The sequence below is a fragment of the Galleria mellonella genome, unplaced genomic scaffold (genome assembly GCF_026898425.1).
Source record: "Galleria mellonella isolate WM207_F2 unplaced genomic scaffold, CSIRO_AGI_GalMel_v1 utg132, whole genome shotgun sequence".
NCBI lineage: Eukaryota > Metazoa > Arthropoda > Insecta > Lepidoptera > Pyralidae > Galleria > Galleria mellonella.
The window spans coordinates 147,654-166,631 of NW_026441989.1; the positions used below are offsets into that span (position 1 = coordinate 147,654).

Consider the following 18,978-nt stretch of genomic DNA (forward strand, 5'->3'; position numbering starts at 1 on the left):
TGTGATGCATAGGATTACCTATATTCCTTATTGTAATGTTATTTTTAAAGTGAATATCTCCTTATTTGTGGAACTACAAACCTTTTATATAAACTGTACCAATATATCAATGTGGTATGGCCTTTCCCATGACATATTTCCTTCGTCCTATAATCACGGACCTTTCAAACGAAGCATGAGAAGTAGAATATTCTTTTTTAATCCCTAAGGATAGTGCGGTCTTATGTCATATTGTAATAAAAAAAAATAGATTTTAACACATGTAGATAATAAATTATTATAATCTTATAAAGCCAACATGACGTCCTATAAGACACGTCAAGGCCCTTTGTGACCAATTTTAGCCTAGACGCTCTGCACAACCAAGACCACCACTAAGAATAGTTAAATTTATTATAATTTTTTTTATACCACGAAAGTGGTAGACAAGCATATAACCTATCTGATATTCAATGACTACTGTAACCTACGAACGCCTGCAACACTAGGGGCGTCACGTGCGCGTTGCCGATCCAATAATGTTGGGTCGTTAAATAAATAACAATTATGAAATAATATTCGAAAATTTAAAATTATATATTGAATACACGCAAGTATTTATACACTTGCATAATATACGATATGATATTTGTTATCAGCATCTTTTGGACTTAATAGATTTAGATAAAATTTGCCATATAAATATATACTTTAATATTATGTTTTCACGGTATATTTAACAATATCTACTGATAATGATTAGTTCAAAATATACGAGTATATCAGAATTGTTATTTTAAATTTCCTAGATCTTTCAATATTTTTATAATGTTTATTTATAATATAAAACACAGTCTTCATAATTTAAGATTTTTTACACAAATTACAACATCTTTAATCGTCACGTAATTGATATTGGATTATCACGGAAGTGTAAGAAGAAAACCAAAAGAACAGATGCTCTTTAGTATAGTATGAAACATAAGTGGAAATGGGCAGGTTATATAACGAGGTACAAAAATAAAAGGTGGACTCTCCGAACAACAAAATGGCGAGGTGAAGGCAACGAAAGAAATGGTCCGATGACATAATAAAGACATTAGGATAAAACTGGACAAATATTGCTACAGTAAGGAGAAGTGAAAAAAATGGAGAAGGCTTTTACCCTTGGGGACCATTGAACTGGAGAAAAAGCTATAATAATAAATAAACACGGAAGTAAACTCCATTCCGATAATAAATTGTTAAAAATATGGCGGAAAATTTTGACACAAAAAATACTTTCGATTACATTTTTGTAGTCATTTAAACTCTAACTCTTAGTGCTTGTTATTAACAAAATAATTTGTCTACCTTTCAATTCTACTGCAATCTAATTCATTTATAGTTATATCCAGCAGTAATAAATGTAATATTATCGTATTATTTAAAAATAATAAAAAAAAAATTAGAGACGTACTTATATAATTAATACGATTAACACTGAAAGATAGTATACATATAACGGATATAAAAAAATATTACAAATACTTTTTCTAAATTAAGTAATATATAATCTAACAAATGCCTCTGACTACCTCGTTAGGAAATATAGTCGACAGCATACTGACTTATTTTATTTGTTATGATCTATTTATCTAAGTCCCTACATCAAAAATGTTTTAATATTATAGTAAAATAAATTATTGGTGATTCAATATGTCACTCGACAGATGCAATTCTCCACAAATATTATTATTTGCCTTTAAACCTTTACTATTACAATTTAATTTGAGTTTTTAGTAGTATTCCTTTTATGCTTCATTTTTGAAGAATTCCATGCTGTATTATGAAAACTAGTTGGGTCTAATATCTTCATTGTTAGCAATGTACTCTGTCAAGTCGATGAATTACTTAAGATAATTGAGCTGGACCTCTAGGCAAGTGGCAACGGAATCCATCGATGAAATCGCCATTGATGACGAGTTTATGAGATAGAAAGAGATAGCGACGTCTAACGTCTCATTCCAGCTTATAGACTCGCTTGTAATAACAATTCCATCGATGGATTCGTTTGTCAATTGTTTAAGGGGCTGACTTCATATACTCCTACCTATCTTTCGATATTTCCCGCCAATCTATACCGTGGCACGAGCGAGATTACTTTTCCATTTTCGTCTTTAAAACAAAAGTTAAGAAGTTTCTCTAAACTGTGTCTTAGTCTATATACTATATCTGAAGAAGGTCAGACTTTTTTCTCGACATATTGTGGATCCACAACACCTTATAAATTAAAACAAATTGTTAACCGTTCGTGAAATGAAATGGTGAAAATTGAAAATAATCGTCTGCAGTGGTTGCTAGTGGACTGTATTATGTTTTACGAAAATTGTATAGAAATTATGAACACAAGAGGATTATGAGGGTGGAGATCGCTGACATGAATTTTTGTAGCTTACAGGATTCAGCTCTGGCGTTAGGCTTCCCAGAACTTTTGGTCCATTCGAACTTACCTTCAGATCCGGTTACCTATCCACCGCCTTGAACAGACCCGCAGTGTAGCGCCCTCCACTTAATCAACCTTTTGGTTGTAGATAAACTCCAACTACTACTACTATCGACATTCCTATTACTACCGGTTTTTTTTTTAATTGTTGCCAGACGAAATATATCAAGTTACAATTCTTAACACTAATGATGACCCACTTTATTCTCATCTGTTTCGTTGCAATGGTATATCAAATATTACATTAAAGTTATATATTCTGTAATAGGTAAACATACAGTCAGCTACTTTTTTTCTTTATTTTTTTAATAGATGATAATTGAATGGTAACTCCGCCTGCGCTTATGGTTTACGCTGGCGGGACTCCAGTAAGGAATGATAGATGAGAATGAAAAAGACAGATTAGTTAGCCCATCGTGATGAATATACTCGGAATTCAGCAGGATGATTTCCAAGGGGGACCACGGGGAGGCCGACCTGGTAGAGTATATTGCTAGCCTGTTGCTAGCTCTCCTTAATCTCCATTTCTACAATCCCTTCCCCCCTACAGACAGCGTCTAGTCAATTGTAGTACTTTTTTTATCGTGAGGGAAATGCTTCATGCAGACTCATACGCCCCGGGGGAGACGTATGGGTACCGCCGAACTCCTACCGGCTAAAACCCACCACGGCAATCCCTTGCCGCGTCATAGTGTTGGGGTACTGGGTACCCTTTCGTAGGATACCGAGATCCCCAACGGCAGTCAGTAGTAGTACCTAAACAATTTCTAACTAATACACCTGTTACACGATTATCCGTATGCAAAAGCTTCAAATTACTCAGCGGTCTATGGAAAGAACTATGTCTAGAGTCTCTTTGCGTGACAGAATCTGAAACGAGGATATCCGCAAAAAAGAACCAAAGTAACCGACATATCCCGAAGGTGAAATAAGCTGAAGTGACAATGAGCTGATCACATAGCTTGTAGCTCATAACCGACAACTGATGAGAAGGAAAGGTTCTTAAGTGGTTACCCCGTACAAGCAAACGCAGTGTGGAACGACCCCCCACTAGGTGGAATGACGACCTCAAATTGCAGGAAGTCAGTGGATGCAGGTGACTCGGGACCGTTTCTTATGGCTGTCTATGTGGGAGACCTATGTCCAGCAGTGGACAAATAATGGGTGAAATAATGATGATGATGACACCTGTTATCGCCGAATGATTCCGACATAGAATGGACCACTCCATTCTTTCTCGTAGGTGCCGTAAAAGGCGACTAACGACAGCAACATCGCTCTATAAACATCACCAAAACCTAACTGTAGTTGCCAACCCACTTGACTCACTCATAGCAACAACTGGCTACCCCCTCCCCCTTCCCCACCCTCCTCCAGAGAACGCCTATTTTCAGCAATGGATAGTAAACAGCTGATATGGTTACACTTATTATCAATTAAGGAAATCTTTTACTAATACAGTTGATGTTTGTTTTTGTTGATATTTACTATTTTGAGGGAATTTTAAATAATAAATGTGTCATACATTATATCAATTGTTTATAGGTAATATTTTAACACTAGAAAAACTTAAAAATTTTCCTACCACTAAAGGCAGCCAGGGGTCATATGACCTCAAGTTACCAAATTCTGAACTCGTTTAAATGTCTGTAAATAAAAACAAACGGTTATTTGTGAGTTGAACTCACTTGCTGGAGGTTCCGTACATAAAATATTTTTATTTTTTTTAGATAAAATAAAATACTTTGAACATATTGTACACTCACCATTGCTTCAAAAATACTCCGAAACGCCAAGATAAATTAAATCATTACATGATGAACGTATTAACATATGAAATATAATAACATATGATATAAAATGATCTCCTTATTGTATTTTATGTGCAACTAGCGATCCGCCCCGGTTTCGCACGGGTGAAATGCCAAATAATGTGTTTATTTACCACATCACATTAGAACCCTCTGAAATTATTAGTGTTTTTCTACTATATTATGCATATATTATACATATAAACTTTCCTCTTGAATCACTCTATGTATTAAGAAAAAAACTGCATCAATATCCGTTGCGAATTTTTAAAAATCTAAGCATGCATACATGGGAACAGACGGGAAGCGACTTTGTTTTTTACTATGTAGTAATACTATCTGATAATTATTATTATTTTTATTTCAATTACAAATTTCATATTTAGGCCATAACTATAGCTAGAAACCCGGTCGCAAAATTAAGTTTGTTTTCGCAGTTTTTTATCTAATCCTTTATAACTATGGTAAATATAAACATCATTTTATTTTTGTAATATTTACGTATACCTTTATAAATAATAATTATTTTAAACTGTTAGCTTTAAAAATTTCGGAGATAAGGGAAGAGGGGGTGGCTTTTCTCACATTTTCGATTATAATTAAAAAATTACGCAGATTAAGAATAAAAAAATAAATAAAATATAGATGGGGAATCATGTGAAAGGGCTTCATTTCTACATCTAGACTAGTAAGTACATTTTTAAATTATGTGTACCTATTTTAGGCTCTCTAGCAACAAAATATTTTTTTTTTTTTTATTATTTTCCTAAAAGAGGCATTTAGTGACAAAAATTAAATTAACAATAACAAATACAAGTATGTATATTTAACTGATTATATGGACCACGTAAGACTTTTTTACAAATGTCACAGACCTTATTGGTTTTATTTTTATACACAGAAATATAATTAGCAGTTTCTTTTTCTTGTAGTTGAACCTAAATTATAAAAAATCGGTCACCTGTACTGGTGACGGTATTAAATTTGTAGACATTGATTTTACCGACAGATTGTTAATTTCATATACTAATTGTAGAATGAAATGTCGCCTATGATTTTTTATTAATTACTTTCTAATACAAACCCCATACATTTAAGGGTGCAAGATTGTATTATCAATCAGCAGCAACAACAAATTTTTGCCCAATTTGTCTTCTTGCATAAGATATAGGCTAGTTGATTGGTCAAAATATTGTGTACACATTGGCTGGACCGAGAACGATTACTTTCAGTTGAAATTACATATAGGTTCATATACACACACATCAAATAGTTTAATAAAATTCAACGGAACTCTTAAGTGAATATTGATTTATTAAGAAAACTTCAAAATAGGTCTAATGACCCTCAACCCGTCTTCCTAGTGTTGAAGGTATTGTTTGTTTAGATTAACAAAATCAATCTGATTATAAAAGATAACAATTACCATAATAATACGGTCGTAATGGTATAAATATCGTGTGTTCGTTACTCTGTTATGTCTAAGGGCTTTTTGAAGTGAAGAGACAAAATGCGTTCTATAATTGTGTGGTTGACTGTCATCGCTGCTGTTGCAGGTAAGTGTTTTAACACTTGAATTATTCTACAATATAGAAAAAATAATATTTTATTTGTAATTAAAAATATTTACACCAAAACTATAATTAAGGTAGTAGTGGAGGCAAGAAAAAATATTCAATAAATGTAGTAAGCAATTTTTTCATTCTTTATTGCATTTGTTAACAAACTTGTACTATTATTATTATTATGTTATTATTCACATTTAATATTATTTTTTACTTAATAGCTTATTTAATATTAATACTAATATACTTAACTATTGCAATATACAAAAACTACAAATTAATAAATGAAAACGTGATGTACAAACGCACTTAAAACTTGTCTGATGAACGCATAAAATCGAACGCATAAAAAAGATAATTGTAATCGAATCAAATTTAATAGGATACTTTAGTTGCTTGTTTCTTTCTTTCTTTATAAAGTCAAAAATAATTGACAACATTTATATTTTCAGCCGTACCTAAGAACCCGCAGCGTATCATAGGTGGTGAACTTACCAATATCAATAACTACCCAGAGATCGCTGCACTCTTGTTCTCATGGAACGGTATTGCATACAGCCAAGCGTGCGGTGGATCTATCCTTAACAAGAGATCCATCTTGTCTGCTGCTCACTGCTTTGTGTAAGTATATATTTATATAATACTATTTCTAAATAGAATTATTTTTATCTAAATTTTGACAAATATTTACTCATCTATTTTGTTGCAACTTGAAGAATTTTAATAAATAGGAATTAGATTTGTATCAAATTTGGAAACGCTTTAGACTAAAAAAAAGAAAGAAAGTGTTATATATATTTGATTTTATTTTAACTTTTATATTATATTTAACATACAAAAAATGATAGTGTTTTATAAATCATGCTATTGTTTCATCATCATCATCATCATCATATCAGTCTTCAACTGTCTACTGCTGAACATAAACCTCCCCCTTGGGGGGTTTTGCTAGTAGTTGCCATGCGTAGCAGGCGGATTGGCAACCGCAGTTAGGCTTTAGAGATGTTTGAAAAGGGGCACTGCTGCCCATCTCTCGCCCTCCCTTAGTTGGCTCTTACGACACCTAAGGCTTAGGGAGGGGTGGCCTATTCTATGCCGAGACCATATGGCCGTGCTATTATTTACAAAATATATAATTTATAAGTAAAATAGGTTATACTAATATATATATAATACATGTCCTGCTTTTACAGCGGTGACCCAGCAAACAGATGGCGCGTTCGCGTTGGTTCTACCAACGCTAACAGCGGTGGTGTTGTTCATAATGTCGATGCCATCATCACCCACGGCAGCTACAACAACGGGACCAACGACAATGACCTCTCTATTTTGCGTCTCTCCTCGAACCTTGTGTACACCGATGTCATTCAGCCTGCCAGCATTGCTGGATCCAGTTACAACCTCGCTGACAACCAAGTTGTCTATGCAGCTGGATGGGGTGCTACATCTGTAAGTTTCACGTATCTCTTCTTATATGTATAAGAAAACAACAACAAGAGAACAACAACAAGAAAGTAAAATCACATTGTTTATAATAGATGTAAATAACCAGCTTCATCTAGCAATGTAGTTGTCGAACAAATACTAATAAATTTAAGACAATTTTAGAGAATATTATAATTTCAGACTTGTTTCAATGTACCAGACTCCTATTTGGGCATATTTAAAATTTAGAATTATTTTGTACTTTAGGTCGGCGGTTCTGGCTCTGAACAACTTCAACACGTACAAGTCTGGACTGTGAACCAAGAGATATGCAGGAACCGTTACGCTGAAATCGGTCATGCTCTAACGGACAACATGTTGTGCTCCGGTTGGTTGGATGTCGGCGGTCGCGACCAGTGCCAGGGCGACTCTGGCGGCCCCCTCTACCACAACAAAGTCGTTGTCGGCGTGTGCTCGTGGGGTGCGCAGTGCGCTGTCGCCCGCTACCCTGGTGTTAACGCTCGTGTGTCTCGCTACGCAGCTTGGATTCGAGAAAATTCTTAAACAGCACCATTGAAATATCTGCTCAGTCTATATTCTTTGTATTAACAATAAATATAGACTATACAAATTTATTGATCTATATTAATTGGAATAAATATGTATTTTATAATTTTTTATAAAAATAATAAAATATACAAATATTCTGATATATATTTACGTTTCATTTTATTTGATAACATTCTACACAGAACTTTCAGTATATGATTGTATATAAGATTAGTAAACGCCTCTCAAATTCACATAATTAATTTTTAAACAAAGGGATTAAATTAGAGTGCACTTTTTTGTTTTATACAACTTAGAATGGCAAGCAAGCTGACGGCCCACCTGATGGACAGTGGTAACCGTCGCTTATAGACATGAGCAGTACCATGGACATAACAGAGTATACTGTTTAGCCCATGATACCCCCTATACGTTGCCATTCCTGAGGACTCAGGTGTTATTCCTCTGTACCCAGTAAATTCACGCCATTTCCCACCCTTCAAACCGAAACACAGCTATGCAAACACAACTGCTTCACTGTTGAAACACGAATGGGATAGAGGTACCCAAGCAATCGACTTTTGTACAAAGTCTCCCTCTGGTAACACAACGGCACAACCCTCACATGAGTAATTAAATTGAAATGGTTTTTTGTTATTAACTAAACGGAATACGCTGTAAGTACTAGTATTAAAACGCGCACTGCGTCACTTGTGCGCGTGGACAGCGGGCTCGATGAGTTGCGCCACTTATTTTACTAATACCGTAATTTTACCAATGAATTTTATCTACCTATTTTTAAACGTCGCGCTACCTTCTTGTCATTATTTTGATTGCATTGAGCTTAACCTTTAATTATGATCACGCATTGCAAATATTATATCAAGGGGGAAAGGGATTGTTAATAATGGGATCTAACAGTTTCATTGCTAGCAATATAACCTATCAGGTCGATCTTCACGCGGTTCCCCCTGAAAACCGTCGTGGTTAATTCTTACGGAATTCTTTATAATGGGCTAACTGACCTGATTTCACCCTCATCTATCACCTCTCATTAGTGCCCCGCCAGTGTATTGTATATCAATAGCGCAGGCGGGGTTACCATACCATTTTCATCCATTAAAAAAAATATTATATGGAATACACGCGATTATTTACATACTTGCATGTATTCGATATATTTAATATCAGCTTGTTTTTTACTGAATCATACACAAACTCCTTAATAAATTTGGATGATAAATTAGTTTATTGCCGTGTAATCCCAGCATAAAATAGGCCACCCCTTCCTCTCCCGTAAGTGTCGTAAAACGTGACTAAGGAAGGGCCAGAGATGGGCAGCAGCGTCCCTCTTAAAACATCTGCAAAGCCTAACTGCGGTTGCCAATCTACCTCCCAAGCGTGGCAACTACTGGCTTAACCACATTAGGGGTAAGCTTATGTTTAGCAGAGGATAATTAAAGCCTGATATGATGTTGACGATGATGGTGATAGAACGGATGTATTAATAATATATAGAAGTTTATTAACCCAGTATTATATTTCTATAATACCCATTGTTACAAACTCCTTTGTAATTTGTGTTTCAAATATTATATTCTTTTATTTGTTCATTTTTTTAATAAATTGTCAGTATAACTTTTCAACACGAACCGGCGTTTTCTTTCCTACAATCAGTTAAGAATACCCATACTTAATAATACCTATTTAAGGATAATCTTTAATACAATAAATGACAAATTTGCTACTTGCAATTTCTCAAATTTATGTCATAGTATTTTTAGGCTGTTCATTTAAATATCTTCAGTCTAAAATATTGCATTTATAAGATGAGATTTTGACCCAAAAAACGGTTTCTTCTATGGTCACAAAATTTATGTGAAACTAACACGGGAATGAACCCCGTTATCATAATAAATTAACAGAGACATTACATAGCATACGGACAAAAAATACTATTGAATCGACAACCTTCCTTTACCATTGTTCAAATCGCTTAAATTGTAAACCTCTTAATGCTTAATATTAACACATTAAAGGCAGAAGTTCAGGTACTACTATTTATCTCGACTGTAGCTTAAAGGCGAGAGTCGTAGTACTACGATTTATCTCGACTGTAGCTTAAAGGCGAGAGTCGTAGTACTACGATTTATCTCGACTGTAGCTTAAAGGCGGAAGTCGTAGTACTACGATTTATCTCGACTGTAGCTTAAAGGCGAGAGTTGTAGTACTACGATTTATCTCGACTGTAGCTTAAAGGCGGAAGTCGTAGTACTACGATTTATCTCGACTGTAGCTTAAAGCAAGGAATCGAAGTAATACAATTTATCTCGACTGTAGCTTAACCAGTTAACTGTGATTGACGAGTATACTCGTCAAGGAGAAGTGGCAAAATCACTGCGTTACCTAGCATACTTTTGTCAGATGTCAGATCTCCCGCCTTTAATGTGTTAACAAAATAAATGTGATATTTTCTATCCCTGAACTTTATATATATATGGACTGCATACATCAGTACTGGTTAGTACTCATAGTTGTGATTACTATCATATCATTAAACAATAATAAGATAGAGTGCCACTTTTATAACGACTGGGATTAGAAATAACCGACAGATAACGTGTATAAATGTATTAGTTTTATTTTTTAAATTAACTACCTTGTATATGATCTTTTTCTTTTTTTTTATTCAACTTAGAACGGCAAACAAGCTGACGGTCCACCTAATAGAAAGTAATAACCGTCACCTATAGATATGAGCAGTACCATGGACATAACAGAGTATAGTCTATGATTCATCCCATGCGTTGCCATTCCTGAGGACTCAAATGTTATTCCTCTGTACCCTGTAAATTCACTGCCATATCCCACCTTTCAAATCGAAACATGGTTATGCAAACACAACTGCTTCACGGTAGAATCACGAATGGGACAGAGGTGCCAAAGCAAACGATTTTCGAACAAAATCTCCCTCTGGTAATCTATTTCCTTAATAAGTCTAATTATCCCATTAAGAAAGACAGTCGTGAACATATTAATTTATTTTAATTATAATCTATGTGTCTGTCGCAACACCAAATAGCCTTTAACTTTATAATATATTTTTAATATTATGTTCAAATTATTTATTAACCTAATTGATCATCTGTCAATCGAGATTGAGACTAAATGTTGAGCCTTAATTTTTTTTTAACCACACTATCTTAATCCAATTAATTAATAAATGAAACTTTTTAAAAAAAAAATAGCCGTTTCGGTTGAACCATTGGAATTTCGACAGAACAGCGTTTGTCGGAAAAAAATATTTATAGGATAGGGAAAAAGGATTGTTTTTTATTCGATTTAACAGGCCTATTGTCACTACATAGTACTAAACTGTTATAAAGAATTAATCTAGTTAAATTGAGGCAAACTAGATTAATTCTTTATAACAGTTTAGTACGTAGTCGTTTGGAGTTTGCCTCTGTTTCCTGGAATCCAGTCTACAGCTCTTCATCTCAAAGAATAGAAAATATCCAACGAGCATTCACTAGACACCTAGCTTACATAACCCGTAACATATCGCATAGGCGACCTTATAGTCAGAGAATGTCCTTCTTTAACATTACCTCTCTTAAGACGCGTCGTATGATTGCAGATTTAATGTTTATTCATAAAATTCTCAATAATAAAATTCATTGTGCAGATTTACGGAGTTCACTCCAATTAACGGTACCTCTAAATTATCCTCGACACCCTATAACTAGAACATTTAGCTTACCGCGCTGCAGAACAAACCTAGGACTGCATCAACCTCTGGCCAGGATTGGTGCGTCATACAATGAAATTAATGCCAAATTACCTGAAATTGATATAGTGTACGATAATTTGAATTCCTACAGGAATAAATTGCTGAAGCACTTTGTACAACAATCTTATGAACATTAACTCTAATTGTCATAATATATATTTTTTTAATATTTTTTTTTAATTTAATTCACTCATAATCTTATTTTCTGATATTGCTCACAACTTAGATTACATGTTTATTTTTGTTATTTACTTAAATTTCTTACACTGTATAATTATGTTAAAGTGAATGCTGTGAATACCTATAATAGGCGTGTGCATTAATATTGTATTGTATTTAATGTTTGTTATACCTATATGTTATAATGCAATATGCTGTTGGTGTTCCTTAAATAAATAAATAAAATAAAAATAAAATACATAGTATAAATCAAAACCGCTTCCCGTCTGTCTGTCTCTATGTATGCTTAGATCTTTAAAACTACGTAACGGATTTTGATGCAGTTTCTTTTAATAGATAGAGTGATTCAAGAGAAGGGTTTATATGTATAATACATGCATAATATAATAGAAGAATACTGATAATTTTAAATATATCTAATGTTATGTGATGTAATGTGCACTCGTGCGAAACCGGGGCGGAATTCTAGTTGATAATGTACCTATGAGGTCGAACTCTACGCGATCTCCTTGGAAACTATCATCATTAATCCCCATGGGATTAGTCAAGATAGACTAACTGGCTTCAATTTATGATCATTTTACACCACAGCCTATTTATATAACGTATTTATAATTAATTTATACTGTTGTGGTTTAAAACAATAATCAAATATAATACACGTTCATTTCTGCTTTATTAAAATACATATATAATGTAAAATGTTAAAATCCATTCAATTTTTATATATTACATATATGTTAAATTATTATTTATTTACTCTTTATTGCAATACTTACAGATATAATAAAAAAACAGTGTATATATATATATATATATATATATATATATATATATATATATATATATATATATATATATATATATATATATATCTTATCGCTAAAGCAATCTTTTTCAAACAACCTTTGGGTATGTATTATGTATTATATTTGTATTATGTGTCTAAATAAACTATTATATATTTTTTTCTTCTTATACTAATAGCTCAACTAAATTTAGCGTTCCATTTTCATTTATTTTAAAAATATACAAGTATGTAATTTCTGTAAATTGTACCTTGCTGGAAGTATAATTTATCCGGAATTTTCCCTAATAGATTACAATAAAGGATATGTGATAAGAAATGGTGACTCATTGCATTCTCACATGTCTCGTTGCAATGTTATATCAAACAATTTATGAATAACTAACCATTTCCCGCAACGTTGCTTGCTTCTATGTAGTTTCCGTATATCATTCCGCCGTTTCTAAGATTTACGAGCACAAACGTCCATGGTATTACTCATGTCTATAGGCGACGGTTACCACTTTCCATCAGGTGGGCCGTCAGCTTGTTTGCCATTCTAACTTATATAAACAAAAATACAAACAGACAAAAATTCTAAAAATCATTGTTTTGTGTTCTATTATGTTCATCGTTTTTTTAATAAATTCTACTGCAAAGTGTGTGGGCCAATAATATTTAAAAGTATTCCAAATTCAAGCCAGTAAGATTAGTAGTTGCTACTGTTCGATTATACTAAGCAATATCGTTGTGACAATTGAACAGACGGACGGACGGACGGACTGACAAAGTCATCCCATAAAAATTGCTTTGTACTTTTTTGATACTAAACCCTAGAAGGAGCATTTAGTGGCAAAGTTAAATGAACAATGACAATGACTTTTACTAATAAAACTCACATACGAATATGTATATTTAACTGATTACATTGTCCACGTAATAGTTTTTTAAAACATGTCACAGACCTTATTGGTTTTATTTTTATACCCAGAAATATAAGTAGCAGTTTTTTTTTTCTTGTAGTTACACCTAAATCATAAAAAAATCGGTCACCTGTACTGGTGACTTTGTTGAACTTGTAGATTTACTTGTCTTGATTCTACCACAGACTGTTAAATTCATGCACTAATTGTATAATAAAATGACACCTATGAAAAAAAACAAAATAAGTCTAATGACCCCCAACTCGTCTTCCTAGTGCTGAAGGTATTGTTTGTTTAGATTAACAAAATCAATCTGATTATAAAAGATAACAATTACCATAATAATACGGTCGTAATGGTATAAATATCGTGTGTTCGTTACTCTGTTATGTCTAAGGGCTTTTTGAAGTGAAGAGACAAAATGCGTTCTATAATTGTGTGGTTGACTGTCATCGCTGCTGTTGCAGGTAAGTATTTTAACACTTGAATTTTACTACAATATAGAAAAAGTAATATTTTATTTGTAATTAAAAATATTTACACCAAAACCTTAACATTAAACCAAATAAGATCAAGCGAATAATTTTCTTATTCTGCAAGAAAAAATATCTAATAAACGTAGTAAGCGATTTTTTCATTCTATATTGCATTCGTTAACAAACTTGTACTATTATTATTATTATGTTATTATTCACATTTAATATTATTTTTTACTTATTAGCTTATTTAATTATTTAATATTAATACTAATAAACTTAACTATTGTACTATATATTATTACTAAACTATTGCAATGTACTAAAACTACAAATTAATAAATGAAAACGTGATGTACAAACGCACTTAAAACTTGTCTGATGAACGCATAAAATCGAACGCATAAAATCGAACGCATAAAAAAGATAATTGTAATCGAATCAAATTTAATAGGATACTTTAGTTGCTTGTTTCTTTTTTTATAAAGTCAAAAATAATTAACAACATTAATATTTTCAGCCGTACCTAAGAACCCGCAGCGTATCATAGGTGGTGAACTTACCAATATCAATAACTACCCAGAGATCGCTGCACTCTTGTTCTCATGGAACGGTATTGCATACAGCCAAGCGTGCGGTGGATCTATCCTTAACAAGAGATCCATCTTGTCTGCTGCTCACTGCTTTGTGTAAGTATATATTTATATAATACTATTTCTAAATAGAATTATACTTATCTTAATTTTGACAAATATTTACTCATCTATTTTGTTGCAACTTGAAGAATTTTAATAAATAGGAATTAGATTTGTATCAAATTTGGAAACGCTTTAGACTAAAAAAAAGAAAGAAAGTGTTTTTATTTTATTTTATTTAATTTTAACTTTTATATTATATTTAATATACAAAAAGTAATAGTGTTTTATAAATCATGCTATTATTTCATCATCATCATCATATCAGCCTTCAACTGTCCACTGCTGAACATAAACCTCCCCCTTGGCGGGTTTTGCCAGTAGTTTCCATGCGTAGCAAGCGGATTGGCAACCGCAGTTAGGCTTTGAAGATGTTTGAAAAGGGGCACTGCTGCCCATCTCTCGCCCTCCCTTAGTTGGCTCTTACGACACCTAAGGCATAGGGAGGGGTAGCCTATTCTATGCCGAGACCACATGGCCGTGCTATTATTTACAAAATATATAATTTATAAGTAAAATAGATTATACTAATATATATAATACATGTCCTGCTTTTACAGCGGTGACCCAGCAAACAGATGGCGCGTTCGCGTTGGCTCTACCAACGCTAACAGCGGTGGTGTTGTTCATAATGTCGATGCCATCATCACCCACAGTAGCTACAACAACGGGACCAACGACAATGACCTCTCTATTTTGCGTCTCTCCTCGAACCTTGTGTACACCGATGTCATTCAACCTGCCAGCATTGCTGGATCCAGTTACAACCTCGCTGACAACCAAGTTGTCTATGCTGCTGGATGGGGTGCCACATCTGTAAGTTTCACGTGTCTCTTCTTATATGTATTAGAAAACAATAAAAAGAGAACAATAACAAGAAAGTAAAATCACATTGTTTATAATAGATGTAAATAACCAGCTTCATCTAGTAATGTAGTTGTCGAACAAATACTAATAAATTTAAGGCAATTTTAGAGAATATAATTTCAGACTTGTTTCAATGTACCAGACTCCTATTTGGGCATATTTAAAATTTAGAAATATTTTGTACTTTAGGTCGGCGGTTCTGGCTCTGAACAACTTCAACACGTACAAGTCTGGACTGTGAACCAAGAGACATGCAGGAACCGTTACGCTGAAATCGGTCATGCTCTAACGGACAACATGTTGTGCTCCGGTTGGTTGGATGTCGGCGGTCGCGACCAGTGCCAGGGCGACTCTGGCGGCCCCCTCTACCACAACAAAGTCGTCGTCGGCGTGTGCTCGTGGGGTGCGCAGTGCGCTGTCGCCCGCTACCCTGGTGTTAACGCTCGTGTGTCTCGCTACGCAGCTTGGATTCGAGAAAATTCTTAAACAGCACCATTGAAATATCTTCTCAGTCTATATTATTTGTATTAACAATAAATATAGACTATACAAATTTATTCATCTATATTAACTGGAATAATATGTATTTTATAATTTTTTATAAAAATAATAAAATATACAAATATTCTGATATATATTTACGTTTCATTTTATTTGATAACATTCTATGCAGAACTTTCAGTATATGATTGTATATAAGATTAGTAAACGCCTCTCAAATTCACATAATTAATTTTTAAACAAAGGGATTAAATTAGAGTGCACTTTTTTGTTTTATACAACTTAGAATGGCAAGCTGAGCAAGCTGACGGCCCACCTGATGGACAGTGGTAACCGTCGCTTATAGACATGAGCAGTACCATGGACATAACAGAGTATACTGTTTAGCCCATGATACCCCCTATGCGTTGCCATTCCTGAGGACTCAGGTGTTATTCCTCTGTACCCAGTAAATTCACGCCATTTCCCACCCTTCAAACTGAAACACGCCGCCGTTGCGCCACTTATTTTACTAATACCGTAATTTTACCAATGAATTTTATCTACCTATTTTTAAACGTCGCGCTACCTTCTTGTCATTATTTTGATTGCATTGAGCTTAACCTTTAATTATGATCGCGCATTGCAAATATTATATCGAGGGGGGAAAAAGGATTGTTAGTAATGGGATCTAAAAGTTTCATTACTAGCAATATACCCTATCAGGTCGACCTTCACGCGGTTCCCCCTGAAAACCATCGTGGTTAATTCTTACGGAATTCTTTACAATGGGCTAACTGACCTGCTTTCACCCTCATCTATCACCTCTCATTAGTGCCCCGCCAGTGTATACCAATAGCGCAGGCGGGGTTACCATACCATTTTCATCCATTAAAAAAAATAGTATATGGAATACACGCGATTATTTACATACTTGCATGTATTCGATATATTTAATATCAGCTTGTTTTTTACTGAATCATACACAAACTCCTTAATAGATTTGGATGATAAATTAGTTTATTACCGTGTAATCCCGGCATAAAATAGGCCACCCCTTCCTCTCCCGTAAGTGTCGTGAGACGCGACTAAGGAAGGGCCAGGGATGGGCAGCAGCGTCCGTTAAAACATCTTCAAAGCCTAACTGCGGTTGCCAATCTACCTCCCAAGCGTGGCAACTACTGGCTTAACCCCACTAGGGGTAAGCTTATGTTTAGCAGAGGATAATTAAAGCCTGATATGATGATGACGATGATGGTGATAGAACGGATGTATTAATAATATATAGAAGTTTATTAACCCAGTATTATATTTCTATAATATCCATTGTTACAAACACCTTTGTAATTTGTGTTTCAAATATTATATTCTTTTATTTGTTAATTTTTTTAATAAATTGTCAGTATAACTTTTCAACACGAACCGGCATTTTCTTTCCTACAATCAGTTCAGAATACCCATACTTAATAATACCTATGTAAGGATAATCTTTAATATAATAAATGACAAATATGCTACTTGCAATTTCTCAAATTTATGTCATAGTATTTTTAGGCTGTTCATTTAAATATCTTCAGTCTAAAATATTGCATTTATAAGATGAGATTTTGACCCAAAAAACGGTGTCTTCTATGGTCACAAAATTTATGTGAAACTAACACGGGAATGAACCCCGTTATGATAATAAATTGACAAAGACTAATATCTTTGTCAATTTATTCATTACATCATAGCATACGGACAAAAAATGCTATCGAATCGACAACCTTCCTTTCTTATTGTTCAAATCGCTTAAATTGTAAATCTCTTAATGCTTAATATTAACACATTAAAGGCAGGAGTTTAGATACTACTATTCATCTCGACTATAGTTTAAAGGCGGGAGTCGTAGTACTACGATTTATCTCGACTGTAGCTTAAAGGCGGGAGTCGTAGTACTACGATTTATCTCGACTGTAGCTTAAAGGCGGGAGTCGTAGTACTACGATTTATCTCGACTGTAGCTTAAAGGCGGGAATCGAAGTAATATAATTTATCTCGACTGTAGCTTAACCGTGATTGACGATTATACTCGTCACGGAGAAGTGGCAAAATCGCCGTGTTGTCTAGCATACCTACTTTTGTCAAGATCTCCCGCCTATAATGTGTAAACAAAATAAATGTAACAAAATAATAACAATATAACAAAATATAAGTTTTCTGTCCCTGAACTTTACTGCGGTCTATTTATGATTATATGTACATGGACTGCACCCATCAGTACTGGTTAGTACTCATAGGTATGATTATTATCATATCATTAAACAATAATAAGGTAGAGTGCCACTTTTGTAATGACTGCGATTAGAAATAACGGACAGATAACGTGTATAAAAGAATTAGTTTTATTTTTTAAATTAACTATCTTGTATACGATCTTTTTCTTTTTTTTTATTCAACGTAGAACGGCAAATAAGCTGACGGATGGAAAGTGGTAACTGTCACCTATAGCTATTTTGAGCGGCAATAATTACCGAATCCCCCAGGTCCATGAGAGCTTGGAGGTCGGCCCCTTTTTGGAGGGAGAGAGATATGCCGACATGAGCAGTACCACGGACATAACAATATAGTCCATGATTCACCCCATGCGTTGCCATTTCTGAGGACTCAAATGTTATTCCTCTGTACTCTGTAAATTCACTGCCATATCCTACTCTTCAAATCGAAACACACTTATGCAAACACAACTGCTTCACGGTAGAATGGGACAGAGGTGCCCAAGCAAACGATTTTCGTACAAAATCTCCCTCTGGTAATCTATTTCCTTAATAAGTCTAATTGTCCCATTAAGGAACTCAGTCGTGAACATAATAATTTATTATATTTATAATCTATGTGTCTGTCGCAACATCAAATTGCCTTTAACTATATAATATATTTATACGTAACGGATTTTGATGCAGTTTCTTTTATCAGATAAAGTGATT

The 18,978-nt window shown here is 33.9% G+C and overlaps 1 protein-coding gene across 1 annotated transcript; it reads left to right on the forward strand.

The window, feature by feature from the left end:
• Positions 1–5,699: 5,699 nt before the first annotated feature.
• On the forward strand, positions 5,700–16,111 carry LOC128202497 (transmembrane protease serine 9-like). The gene is made up of 8 exons (XM_052903069.1): positions 5,700–5,831; positions 6,293–6,461; positions 7,034–7,289; positions 7,533–7,825; positions 13,909–13,961; positions 14,491–14,659; positions 15,226–15,481; positions 15,722–16,111. Exons 1-8 carry the CDS (start codon positions 5,786–5,788, stop codon positions 16,016–16,018), a joined length of 1,539 nt encoding a protein of 512 aa, XP_052759029.1. The 5' UTR covers positions 5,700–5,785; the 3' UTR covers positions 16,019–16,111.
• Positions 16,112–18,978: the final 2,867 nt, after the last annotated feature.